The following is a 13746-nucleotide window of genomic DNA, read 5'->3' as shown; positions in this document are numbered from 1 at the left end:
CTTTAAACCTCACTCTTCCTCCTAAACATTGTTCTTGCATGTATTTTTCACAAAAATTGCATTTATTTGCAATTTGCTCCCTCCCTTTTCTAAAGAAACCACCTCCCAGTTCTTTTATCTACGTTACAGTAATTAGTACATCAGTTACAACTGGTTTAGATTTTCTTTTCCATTTTCTAGTAATTGCTTTTTTGGTGCCCAGTAGAATTAAACTTAGTAAGACCTTGTTATGTCTAAGTAATTCAGGTCTTGTGTCCTAGCTGAAAATAATCATTTCTTTAATAAACAGCCATTTGCTGCACAAGTGTTTGACAGAAAACTTGTAAAAAATGGTAAAATCTGCCAGCAAATTGCACTCCCCAAAAATATTTTCTCATTTACCTTCATTTTTTCATTCATACATCCAGTATTTGCTTCTCTGCTTAAGGAAAATTTCTCTGATGTCTGCTTCAGGTATACAAGTCTATCCATGCATTTTCAACAAAAATCCTAAACCTTCTGGACCTTGTTGCATACTTGGGGGCTGATTACGTCCCATTGTTCCTTTGCAGATAGCCTTTCTGATCTCTCTTCCCGATCTTTTTCTAGCCACCACCTGATTGATTGATATAGTTGTGCAATATTTTATATACCATACTAATTTATCCCTTTTTTAACGGTAGTTTCTTAATAGACTCGACTAAAAACTTTACCAGAGCTAGTCTTTCACATAGCCTTAACCTATATCTTTTTTTCCTTTTTCTATACTCTCAATCCCTGCTTGTGAAGACCGTCTTTAACCTGCAGTCCAAACTTTGGTTGGCTTCACTCCGCTCTTTTACAATTCCCTCTCAAGTTCTTTGCTTCCAATGCCTTGGTTCTTTTGCCAGACTTTCCCAGGAAATTCCAGCCCCCTCCTGTCTGTTTTCCGTACCTCTACTTGTGGTCATCTCTATTGGCAAAATCACCTTTCTCCACTCTTGTGTTGGCTTAGCTCTTAGAGTACTTTTTACTACTTTGATTATAATATTCTGTATGGCTCTTTCTCTGCTAAAGAATCTACATCGGATGTCCTGCTGTCTCTCCTTATTTCTCAAATCCTGGCCCCACCCATATGTCATCATCATCTCTTTCAACTTTGATTTATAACCTTGTGCTATCTGTATCATTTTGAACAGAGTAGCTATAAAATATCCATTCAAATCAGGTGATCCTAAACAACTTTTGTTTGTGGAACATAATTTTATCCAACTTAACTGTTGCCCTCTTCCTCTCCCAAATAAATTCCTTGCATTCTTTAATTGTCATCCAGAACTTCTCTGGTTGATAAAAATATGCCTGACCTGACTTCCAAGATGGCTGCACACTGCTCAGGGAGAGACTCTGCTTTTCACTCTTCTGACAACAGAGCCCATAGAGACTTTGCCAGTGAAACATTTTCTGTTATTCCAAATGGAAATGCTTAAGAGACTGAAAAAACTCACAGGAGCTGACCAGAAGATAAAAGAAGCAAAAACACCAATATGATTGAATGCAGAAATAAAAATTTATTGCAAAAGATAAGCGCTTTCATACCACATAAGGTGTTTCTTCAGACCACACACAAAGCAAGCACAGTACTTAAATATAACCAAAACAACTCCTCATCAGTGAAACAAACCACATGACCTCAGCACCAGTTTTCAAAGAACAGTGTCATTAAGTCCTGAACCTCTATCTGCTTTGCAATTCTGGAATCCTTTTTACTCTAAACATTCTTATTGATGTGATCACCTCTCCTCAAATCAAATTGTAGCAACTGAAAAAAACAAGAATTTAAATCTGTGCCTAACCTCAAGGCATGTAACATGCTTCACCGTAGAAATCAAAGGTTTTCCCTTCTTATTGTCATTTAAATGTTCTCAGACTCATTCCTTAAAGTGATTAGTTTTACCCACAGGAAAAACATTTAAAAATATGCATACTGCTAAGTAGACTAAGTTATTACTTTTTGCAATCTGCGTAAAAGTCAAATGTTTAACATTTGATAGTATCTGGAAGAACAAAAGTAAATGCACCTTAACTCCACACATTACAGTCATTACAGGGAAATGTTCCTCTACGTTGCCAGGTTATAGGATGTTGTCCAGATCATCTGTGGCATAATTGCTGCTTAAGGGATTTTTCATTTTTAAAGGAAGTTTTTGGTTCATTTCTCCGTATTTTCATCACCATTCAGTAAGTGTAGGCCTATGTTTCTTATCAATATTACAGATCTCATTAACATCACTCAAACAAGTAAAACCCTAGGGGCTCCTTTCATATTTCCAGGTACCTTTTGCCTCCCATCAAGGTTCAGAAAAATAGGGTTTTGTTGTAGTTTTCCTATAAGACATAACTTCAGAGATGACATTATCTATTTCAATGTCTGTATAACTTTAGAAATGGTATGATCTGTTTCAGCCATTGTATAACATCTAGTTAAATCACCATGCATATCATTAAAACAATAGGAAGCATTTTATATTATTTATTCTGCCTCACTTCTCTTAAAAGTTTCCTTACATTTTATGTATAAAACGGTGGTGCATACTTTATTTTCTTTACCTGTGTTTGACACTTTAGTTGTTTTGGTCTTGTTTACTGTTCAGCTGGCTAGAAGAATCAGGAGTATGTTGGATTTGAACCAGAGACTGGTACTGGGAAATAGAGATAAATGGGGAAATTGTAAAGCAAAGCTTCCCTTTGAAGGGCGACTTCTGGTTGTTGCTTTCCCCACATTCTGGGACGTTTATGTGAATTCTGATCCCTGTTGGATTGGTGATGCACTGATACTTGCCCCTGCTTCCCACTGTAGGCAGACAGCCATGCAGACAGATACTCCCACAAGAAATGCTGCCATTTCATCCGTCTGCCTCATGTTCACAAGGAATGCTGCCACAGTGTTTAGACATTTTTCTTTTTTATGCTGCTCCTTGATGATTTGACTCATTCTTGAATCTTGATCTCTCAAGTTGCTTTCAGTAGTTTACTGTCTGAGTTGTCTGCTAGAAACCTTGTTACATCCAGGATTATGTTGGGTTTTGTTTATGAAGAATATGCTACCGTCCAGCTTGTGTGTCCCTTGCTAGTGGTACATGCATTAGTTGTAAAGGAAGTTGCTGGTGCCTACATTTAGAAATGCCTTTGATGTTCATATTTATGATGAAAACTTGTTTTCTTTCTAGCCACCTTCTTAAAAAGTATAGGAAGAGAGACTAAGTAGTTTGTTGTGTTGGTTTATATCTTGGTTATAAAAGTCATTGTTTCCTCAATCTGCAGGGATTGTGCCAAGTCCTTGATGCCTCTGTGAACCTGGGTAGCAGATTTCTGGAGACACAGCTCGACAGTCTTTTGAATACTTTGCACCCTCAGGTAACTGTCCTTGTAGATGCATGTTTTCAAGTAAAGGTTTTTAATGCTGTATTGCTACAGTTTGGATAAAAGTGTTGGAATTTTGTCATTTTATTTAAAACACATCAAAATAACTGATTTCATTGTTCAGGTTTGTACGAATGCTTTGAGATTAACATATTAGTTATTTTAAGTCACTTCAGACATTTTGTCTGTATTATTACAAAATGTGATTATGAAACATTGTAAATAAATTAATGCTGTTTCATGCCATGCATATGTTTCCAAGTGCTGGCATGATTATTGTAAATCATGCTGGTGTTCTACTGTACCAAGTGAATTTTAATGCTGGTCAGTATTCTGACCAGCCTATTGTAGTAATAAGTTTAGCATCTCCTCTTGCTGTTACTGTGTTTTCAACACATGCCATGCTTATCTGTTAGTATTAAGATCATGTTATTAGGAGCTGGAATCATTGGGGCTTACTAGTGTGACATAATACATTGAATTCATAGTCATAAGTGCAAGTAGTAGAATTCACCGTATTGTTTTGTTATGATAAATATTAATTTTGTGTGTTGTGATGAGTAGACATATTATTGATGCACGTTTTGTGTGTTAAAGGCAGGTTAGTTGGCTATTTTTCCTGTGTTCCTGGGAAAGAGAGTAAGGTTGGGTCAGGTCTTTCCCTTTCTTTACTGATATGGCACCTATTGAGTTGGAAATATTAAATTATGTTATTGTGAGTGTTGTTGTGTGGGTAGAGCAGATCTCCCTTCATACTCCCACAATGCAGTTTTTAGGAGCTGATGCTGTTAGGAGCTTTTATTTTGCTGTTATTTTTCAAATTTATTTGAATTGTATTTGTTGAAATGTGCATTTGGTTTGTGGTGGTTTACATAATTGTCATTTAGTTGTGATTTGATGTGATCAAATGTTGCTTGAGTTATTGTCCTTAACCCATATTAATCAAGTGCTCTTTACATGTTTAACAGAAACATTAGAAATTTGAGAGTTCACACCTGACAAATGAAATCCATAATTTTATTTATATTTGCTTTCTCCTTTCATCCTCTACTCTACACATCTACCTTTCACAGTGAACGCACTACCATGTTAGATGGTTAATGCCATTTAGGCATGGCACAGTTGGCCTGGGGAGGGCGGAGGAGCTCCATCCCCAGCAGATGTTCTTCATCTCACATTGCTGCAGTCCTTACACTAGGGTAGTCCGCTGTCCTCGGTCGGCCCGAATATCAAAGTATAAGGCTGACGTCGGTCAAGGCGCATTTGACTGACATCAGGACGTCAGGGTACAAATGCGCATGACCGACGTCATATCCCCAGTCTTTTTTGCCGCATGGTCCGATGCAGAAGCAGCATTGCAAGTGCCGGTTGGCGTTCTGAAATTTTTCGATTTCGGAGTTTCAGACCGAGTCAAAGTTGGCTAAGTACCCCGTTGGGGAATATTTTGGTTTTTTCTTGCCTCAGTGGTTTACCGGATGTCAGAAAAAGTGAATAATTGTATTTCTTGTGGGAAACAGATACCGCATAGAGACTATCATACTTTGTGTATTCCTTGTTTAGGGCCTGAGCACGAAGTTGTTGGATGTCGCTCTTGTGCTAGATTCAATAAGCGCACTATAAAGAGAAGGTTAGATTGTGCCAGGTTAGTCTTCGGGAAGCGGTGCAATTATAAAATGCCGTCGGATGCTCCGGCCCGCTTCTTCAAGAAGCGCAAGGACAAAGCAGTTAAGCCTAGGCTAGAAGAACCGTCCGTGCGGACGCCGGTTCTTTAGAGGTGTCGGTGGAGCCGGTGGTTCCACCGGAGGTTTCTTTGGGATCCCAGGGAGAGACTTTGTTATTGCAGGATGTGGCCTCTCAGGAGGCAGGTCAGGCTGATGGGGCTTCTCAGGTTACTATACTCCCCTCCCTTCCTAGGGTGGTTAGGCCCTCTCCTTCTGTTTCCAAGGCTTCTCCCAGAGGCAGGCCAGGTTTAGCTTCAGTTGGTGTCACCCCTAGTTCTTCAGGAACTGTGCCCAAGAAGCATATGCTTAAAATGGCAGAAGATTTGATTACTTTGATTAGGGTTCTTTGCCCCTCCTGATAAGAGACCTAGGGTGGAGCCTGAGCTAGGGAGTTTTGAGCAGGCTTGGATGTTTCAGAGTCTTTGGCTGAAGACTTGCAGGAGTATTCCCCTTATTCTGATTCTGATGTGGATGATTCTACTCCTTCTGCTTCTCCTCCTGAGGATTTTTCTTTTCAGAAACTCTTCATTCCATGAGGGAGCATTTTAAGTGGGAAGGTCAGGACTTCTCTGATTCCAGGAAAAGGCTTAGGGAATTTTTGTTTTTACCCCAGCATAGGCCTTTGGCTATACCTCCTGTTTTGGATGTGGTGGAAGATGTTTTACAGAGGCTTCTCTTAATCCTGATTCTTTGCCTCCTGCTCCTGTTAAACCGGATAGGTATTACAGGGTGCCTGAAGCTCATAAGTATCTTTTAAGAGTCCTAGGGCAGACCCAGAAACTGTTAGTCAGGGGCCTAAAGGTGTTAAGGCTTCTGTTGTCAAGAATCCGGTTCCTACAGATAAAGAGGCCAGGGCCTTGGATAGATGGGGAAAGAAAGTTTATACTTCTTCCACTCTAGCTATGAGGGCTTTGAATTGCCAGTTTCACATGTTGAAATACCAAAACTATCTCCTTTCACAATTGAAGTCTAAGGTTGATGCTCTGGCGGAAGGTATTGATTGTAAAGAGTTACAAGATTTAGTACATGTTTTTGAACAGGTGGGTAAGCATTCTTTGCAATGTGGTTTTGATGCTGTACAGGCCTCGTCTAGGGTGGCTGCCACTGGGTCAGTTCTTCACAGGCACGCCTGGCTGAGGGATCAGAATTTATCTGACCATGTTAAAACAAGGATTTTAGATGCTCCTTTACAATCTGATGTGTTGTTTGGTTCTCCTGTTGAGGCAGTTTTAAAGAAAATGGAAGACAAGGCTAAGTCTATGCAGACTATTAAAGATTTTTTGCAGGTTCAGCCTCCAAAGTTTAGTAGAAATTGGCCTACTAAGGGGTGGACGTATCCTTCTTATGATTCCCAGTCTAGGGGTAGATCTAGACGTGGTAGGGGCAGAGCTCAGGGCTCTTTCAGGCCTAGAACAGGGAGTTCTCCTGCACAGTCTTCGGGTGAGGGCAGGAGTCAGTCCTTTCGTAAACAGACCCAATGACCTACCTTTTCAGCTGCCAGAGCCTTCTCGTCTGGCAGCACCTTTGGGAGGAAGGTTGGCACTTTTCAAAGAAAATTGGAGTTTAATTACCCAAGACAGATGGGTATTGGATATCATACACCACGGTTACAGGTTTTATTTCCATACCTTGCCTCCTTTCAAAGGCATGCCAGACGTTCCTCCTCAACAAAGAATAGAGGCTCACAAGCAAATTTCTCTGTTACTCCAAATAGGGGCCATACAGCCGGTCCCTATGCCAGAAGTGGGCCTAGGATTTTATTCTCGCCTGTTCCTAGTACCAAAGAAAGGGAACACGTGGAGACCAATTTTGGACTTATCTATCCTCAACACTTATCTGGACATTCCCAAGTTCAAAATGTTGACGTTACAACAGCTTTTACCTCTGCTGGGCAAAGATCATTGGATGGTAACTTTGGATCTCAAGGAGGCTTATCTTCATGTTCCTATCAGACTGAGTTGCAGGAAGTATCTGCGTTTTCGAGCTGGGACTTCTCATTATCAGTTCTCTGCATTGCCCTTTGGCTTATCTACTGCCCAGAGTGTTCACGAAAGTTCTGGCTCCAGTGATAGCTTTCCTCAGGTTAAAAGGAATACAGATCTATCCTTATTTGGATGATTGCCTGATTCTGGCTCAAGGAAGGACGAGCTTCTTCATCATTTGGATTATGTGATAGCAGTGCTAAGATGCCTGGGGTATTCTGTGAACGAAATAAAGTCCAGTCTAGTACCCTCTCAGGACATGTGCTTTCTGGGTGTGAGACTGAATACAGCATCCCAGATGGCCTTTTGACCCCGGACAAACAAAAGAATCTTTCCCTTTACTTTCATCAGTTGTCTCATCAGTCCAGGCTGACTGCAAGGACAGTCCTTCAAGCCTTGGGGTTCATGGCATCTTGTATTCTGGTGCTTCCCAATGCCAAACTGCATATGAGGAAGCTACAATGGTATCTCAAAATGTATGGACACAGCACTGCCAGGATTTGGACACTGTCATTCAAATAATACCTTGCATTCAAAAGGAATTGTTGTGGTGGGCTCAGGAATGTCACCTAAACAAGGGACTCTCTGTGACCCGGCCAGAGGCGAGTCAGATTCTAACGACAGATGCCTCAGACAAAGCTTGGGGAGCTCATCTGAATGGAAAGTGGATACAAGACAAGTGGCCTGCCAGACTACAACATCTACATATCAACTTGAAAGAGATGTTAGCAGTCCAGTTTGCATTAATAGCTTTCAAGGATTTACTTCTTCCAGGGCAGGTGTTGATTCTAACAGACAACACAACTGTCATGTGGTACATCAACAAGCAAGGCGGAACACATTCTTATCCTCTATGCAGGCAAGCAATGATTTTGTGGGAGACTGCTCTCAGTTTACAGCTAAATCTTCAGGCAAGGTTTCTGCGCGGAGCACAGAACTCCTTAGCAGATGTGTTGAGCAGACAAATTATGGATCCCCACGAGTGGAAATTGGATCCTCATGTATTTCAGAAATTGACAGTGTCATGGGGAACTCCAGACATAGATCTGTTCGCTTCTCCACTAAACCACCAGCTGCCAAAGTTTTGCACAAAAGGTTTCATCCCACAGCTTGGAAAGTGGATGCTCTTTCTTTCAATTGGAGCAATCTTCATGTGTATGCCTTTCCGCCTCTGCCTCTCCTCCCAAAGGTACTACTAAAGGCCAGACAAGACAAGCCAAGGATGATTTTGATAGCTCCAGATTGGCCTCGACAGCATTGGTACCCATTACTGAGAAGCCTGGTACGGAAGCCTCCATGGCCTTTGCCTTCGATTCCACACCTGTTGTCTCAGGAGGACAGTCATTTGCTCAATGTCAAGCTTCACTCTCTGCATCTAACAGCCTGGCATATTCTGTTTTGAACCGTAGTGGGCCTCCACTTCCACAGCAAGTTTTGAATGTTATTTTGGAAGCTAGAAGGCCTAGTACAAGGAAAGTGTACGCAGATAAATGGAAGAGATTTTTGTTTTGGAGTGCAGCAAAGGATTTTGATGTTTCTGAGCCTAATTTAAGTGTGGCTCTTCAATATCTTACTGAGTTACTGGACAAAGGTTTGTCCTTCTCTTCTATTAAGGTTCATGCTGCAGCAATTTCGCTCACTATGATTGTGACCCACCATTGTTTTCTCATCCTTTGTTCAAGCAATTTCTTAGAGGGGCAAAGAATATAAGACCCCCACGAAGAGCTCCTACTCCTGCTTGGGATCTCAATTTTGTGTTGGAGAAACTCACTCTACAACCTTTTGAGCCTGCAGATACTACTGAATTAAAGTTTTTATCATGGAAGACTGCTTTTTTGTTGGCTATTACCTCTGCAAGAAGGGTTTCTGAGTTGCAGGCCCTTATGGCGGTTGAGCCTTTCTTAATTTTCCATAAGGATAGGGTATCTTTACGTACTAATCCTTCCTTTATGCTTAAAGTGGTTTCTAGTGTGGCTTTAAACCAAACTATTCATTTGCCTACTTTTTATGCAAATCCCCAAAATAAAGGGGAAAAGATTTTGCACACTTTAGATGTACACAGGCAGTTGCGATATTATTTGGACAGAACTAAAGGGTTCAGGCAGTCTCAGCAGTTATTTGTTTCTTTTGCTTTGAGTTCCCAGGGCAAGCCTGTGTCAAAACAAACTATTTCTAAGTGGATTGGGTTTTGCATTGCTTTCTGTTATTCCCATCATGGCAAGGAGATTCCAGCTGGGATTAGGCCTCATTCCACTAGGGCTACTGCCACTTGACAGCTTTTTGAGGGGGGTGGCAACTAAGGATATTTTGGAGGCAGCTACTTGGAGTTCAGTGCATACTTTCTCTAGGCATTATCACCTTCCACTTTACTCTAAATCTAGGGCTGGTTTTGCCACTGCTGTTTTGCAGGGCATTTTGGCAGCTCCTGCTTCCTTATAGTTTGGCCATCCTCCCTTACCTCTGCTTTGGGATTCTACCCAAGTGTAAGGACTGCAGCAATGTGAGATGAAGAACATAGTACAGTTTTGTACCTACCATAAATGTAGATGTTCGAAGATCCACATTGCTGCAGTCCAATTTACCCTCCCTCCTTCCCCTCTGTAGTTAGAGGCGGTTGTGTGGGTTGGGTTGTCAATATGATGTATATTGTATATATTGTACATATTTTTAGTGCTAGGATGGTTGGTTGTTTGTTTGCTGTCTTTTGGTTTTGACCTTTATTTTTAGGGTCTTCTGACATCTGGGGCAAGAAAAGACTGAGGATATGACGTCGGTCATGCGCATTTGTACCCTGACGTCCTGATGTCAGTCAAATGCGCCTTGACCGACGTCAGCCTTATACATTGATATTCGGGCCGACCGAGGACAGCGGACTACCCTAGTGTAAGGACTGCAGCAATGTGGATCTTCGAACATCTACATTTATGGTAGGTACAAAACTACTTTCACTGCTGTCTATATTTGAGATGGAGGAAAAGTTGGGGACATTGGTACTGTGGATGTGGTACCATCCGTTGGATTGTTAGTCTCTCTGTGAGCAGGCTGTAACCTTGATGTCATTGTCAGACACACACACACACATACTAGGCTGTAGACAGCTTATTATGTTGCCTTGTTTATATGCAGCACATTGTGGTGTCATTAATATTGCTTTTGTGCTTTGATATGATACTGCAGCACTGCTGTACCTTAGGCTAATGTATTCTCAACTGCAGTATTTAGTTCAGGGCTCATCTGTGCTGACTTATATACGTTGCATACATTGCTCATCACTGTAAGAAGTTTAGTATTCATTATTTATATGCTAATATCTGCAAATCTTCTAAGTAAAGTCCTATCCAGATACAGAAGGCAGTAGCCACTTACAGTGACTGCCTGAAGTACTGCCAGATCTGTTAGTACAGCAAGCGTAGTGCTGTCTTCAGAGTCTGTCATGGTTTGCAAATCAAACTCTTTAGAGAGTTTGTCTTAATGGTAAATTACTGGTGGTAGAATTTGAGTGATAAGCATCAGTGCTGCCACTGCTTCTTCCTGGGGAAGGAGTGTGTGATGCGAAGCATTCTCACAATTTTGCAGCTTCATCCTATCCCACCCGCAGAATGCACAAAGAGAAATTTGTTCATTGCAGATGGCCACTTTCAAGGCTGTCTAGCAGAGTAACGAAGAGGAGGGTGCCTTGCATTGGTCTTCTGTGCCAGAGTAGCCTTAGAAGATAAAGAAATATGATGCATCATTCATCCAGATGTCCTGCAAAGCCTGCATGTGTGCGATCTGCAAGCTCACCTTCAGTTATTGAAGTGTCAAGTTTCTGTTGTCCATTGTTGAGTGGAGGATGAAAAGTAGACCCACAGTAGATGCTTTAAAAATGTGTATTTTGGGGTGACTGGGTCATGACTTTCATTCAAGTCCGTGGCAGGAGTTTAACATCATTTAGTATTGAGGAGTCTAACACTCAGGCGTTCCATTTAATCGGTTATGACCCTCTAGCTAGAATTGAGGAGACTCTCAGGGGTCCTTCTGCATTCTAAGCCATTTGTACCCATGAGGCTAGCCTAAGTATTAGATGTCCATACACCATTTGCTGTCTCCTGGAATTTAGCCTTGTAGGTGCAGGAGCATATTATTGGGAGCGAATCCTGTTGACAGGGCCCATGCAGTTCTTTCTCAGTCCATTACTGCTTCCAGCAAGTGTTGCACCTAGGGAGGTCTAGATCGCTTTGCTTGGGAGAAGCATTTGAGGGTGCTGTGTGTGTTTAGTAAAATATTTGGCGGCTAATGGTGGGAATGAGTTAGGATGGAAAAATCTGAAGATAAGGGAGTCTAGTAGCAGGTCTACTCTCTGCTGCACTGGGAGCTATTTATCTTTTTTATTTGAGGGTGAGGCGTATTGTATTTTCATACTGATTGAAGTAATTTTGCTGTGTCTTACATGCTGGCTTTCACTGTATTTTATACAATGTCTTAAATTATTATTCTTCTGTCTGTAGTGTCTGTAGTATTACTTAAAGAATCTCAGGTCTTCATGATTATTATTGCTGCTTTATTCATGAATTGTAGGAAGTAGCTGTGGGCATGTGGGTGTTCATCATAGGGTTCAGTGCTGCTATGACTTTCTTGAAATGTGGAGAATACTGCTGGCAGGCTTCTGCCAACCAGCCAGTCAGAACTTTGGACATCCCCCAGTGGGTTCATCTCCTACTTGTGATGCAAACATAAGACTGACACTCTGTAAGAGTAGCCCAAGTCATCTTAAGTTACTTTGCTGTGATCCAGGCTGAGTGATAAATACCCTTTTGAAAATGTTTCTTCATGGTTACAAAATGTTGCATTTTCCATTGATGGCTTGCTTGACCAGCCTTGTTTTCAGAAGCTTTTTTTCTTCTTGTCTTTTTGAGGCCCCATAATGTTCCTGTAAAATGTTGCCAAAAGTGTGCTTGTGGGGGATGTATCTGATTAAAAGATTCGCCTTTTGTGAGAATGCCAATAGACCAGAAAAATGAAAAGTGCTCCTGCTTTAGCAAACAGACATTCAAAGATGAGCTAAAACCGTTAAGGCTGTCCTAAAGCTTAATTGCTAATCTCCTAAGGAAAATGATTGTCTGTACTTATGATATCGGCAAGTTTTTCTTCCATCGTACCTCCAAAAGGGCAGCAGAGATGTGGGCAAGCACCTGAAAAGGTTCAAGGTGCATGTGGCCTTTGTCACTTCACTAGAACCACTTGGGTCTAAGGATTCTGGTTTGATGGTAGGGCCAGTTGGGTAAGCACCTGGATGTGGTGTCCAGAGCACGGCCCTTCACCAGTACCTCTGTTAAGGACTACAGTGAGATAGCACCTTTTCTCAGACAATGGACTCCACTTCTTTCTATTACTGCACCACAGCAGGATGGGCATTTTCCAAATACCACCTGTAGCCCCACAAATGGCTCATACCCAAAAGAATGTGCAAGAAGTCCTGCCTGTTTTTATTGATTTAGCTCATCGGCCACTATTAATGTTTATCTAAGCCAGTTGTTACACACACCCACACACACACTTGCAGAGCCTATTGTCTTTGGGTTGTGAGAAGATTTGAGGGATGGTGGTCTACTTCATTGTTCATCGTTCATGAATGAATCATCTGGGGAGTGGCTCATAGACTGTTAGCATGAGGACTTTTTTTTTTAGAGTGTGGAGAGCCATTAAATCTTCTACACTGCACCTTATCAAGACACAGGATAAAAAAGTGCTCAATCCTGGTAGGTGCACTGGTGCCAGGACTGGAAAAAATGACAGTGTAGAATCCTCAAAATACAGAAACATTCCTACAATGGGGCCAGGCCCAGGGGGAGGATGGCCCCCTTGTTGTAGAAGGACATAGCAGTCCACAAAAGTCACAAAAATAGATTGGCCAAAGAAGAGCCATAAAGACGATAACGTGGACTATTTAGGATAAGAAAGAAATTATGTATTACTATTATGTAAAAAGCCCAGAATTTCCAGACACGAGGTATACAAAACGATTAACAGAGAAATTAGAGGAAAGAAAAATGTCAGAAGCTTCAAATAAAAATTTGCATTCATTAATGCAATAGATTTTTGAAAAACAGTATGTAGATCAAGAAGCATTATCTGTTTGGAAAAAGAAGCATCTGAGGAAGTGTGAAAATGTAAATAAAACCTAGAGATATTTGAAAGATATAAAGAAATATGGACATGGGAAAAAGAGGGATTTGATATGGTGCAATATTTATGCAAAAGAGAAAGCCAAGTCTCAAAGATATTCAAAGAGAAATACCGGCAGCGGCATCCAGATATGGAAAATTTCACAGTAAAAAATTAATATCACAAAGATGTAATGTGGAAAAGAAGATTAGTAAAGCAGAAGTTAAAGAAATAGAAGTTGAAGTTATTGAGTGCCTGCGAAGTGAAGGATTTAATGTAGAAGGTCTAACGGACTACATCACAGCATGATGGAGCGAGTCCCCAGAATAAGGAAAATCAAGAAGATCAGGAGGCGTGATGAAGAAATATGGACATGGGAAAGGAAGAGATTTAATATGGTGTAATATTTACGCAAAGGAGAAAGCAAAGAGCAGCACCAAAGATATTTGTAGAGAAGTACAGGCAAAGGAATCCGGTATGGAAAACTTTACAATACAAAAAATAAGAAGAGTAAGAGGAAA

At 41.1% G+C, this 13746-nt stretch overlaps 1 protein-coding gene across 2 annotated transcripts in view; it reads left to right on the top strand.

Annotated features, from left to right (window-relative positions):
- MROH1 (maestro heat like repeat family member 1) overlaps positions 1–13746 on the top strand; it is a 2449684-nt gene that overhangs the window by 564009 nt on the left and 1871929 nt on the right. For both annotated transcript variants that reach the window (XM_044067698.1, XM_044067696.1), the window contains exon 8: positions 3280–3372. In XM_044067698.1, the coding sequence (XP_043923633.1) occupies positions 3280–3372 (93 nt within the window). The remainder of the gene's footprint in view (positions 1–3279; positions 3373–13746) is intronic.

The sequence above is a fragment of the Protopterus annectens genome, chromosome 3.part1 (genome assembly GCF_019279795.1).
Source record: "Protopterus annectens isolate FY-2018-M chromosome 3.part1, PAN1.0, whole genome shotgun sequence".
Taxonomy (NCBI): Eukaryota; Metazoa; Chordata; order Ceratodontiformes; family Protopteridae; genus Protopterus; species Protopterus annectens.
The sequence above is the reverse complement of the archived record's forward strand: the minus strand, read 5'-3'. Positions and strand labels throughout refer to the sequence as shown.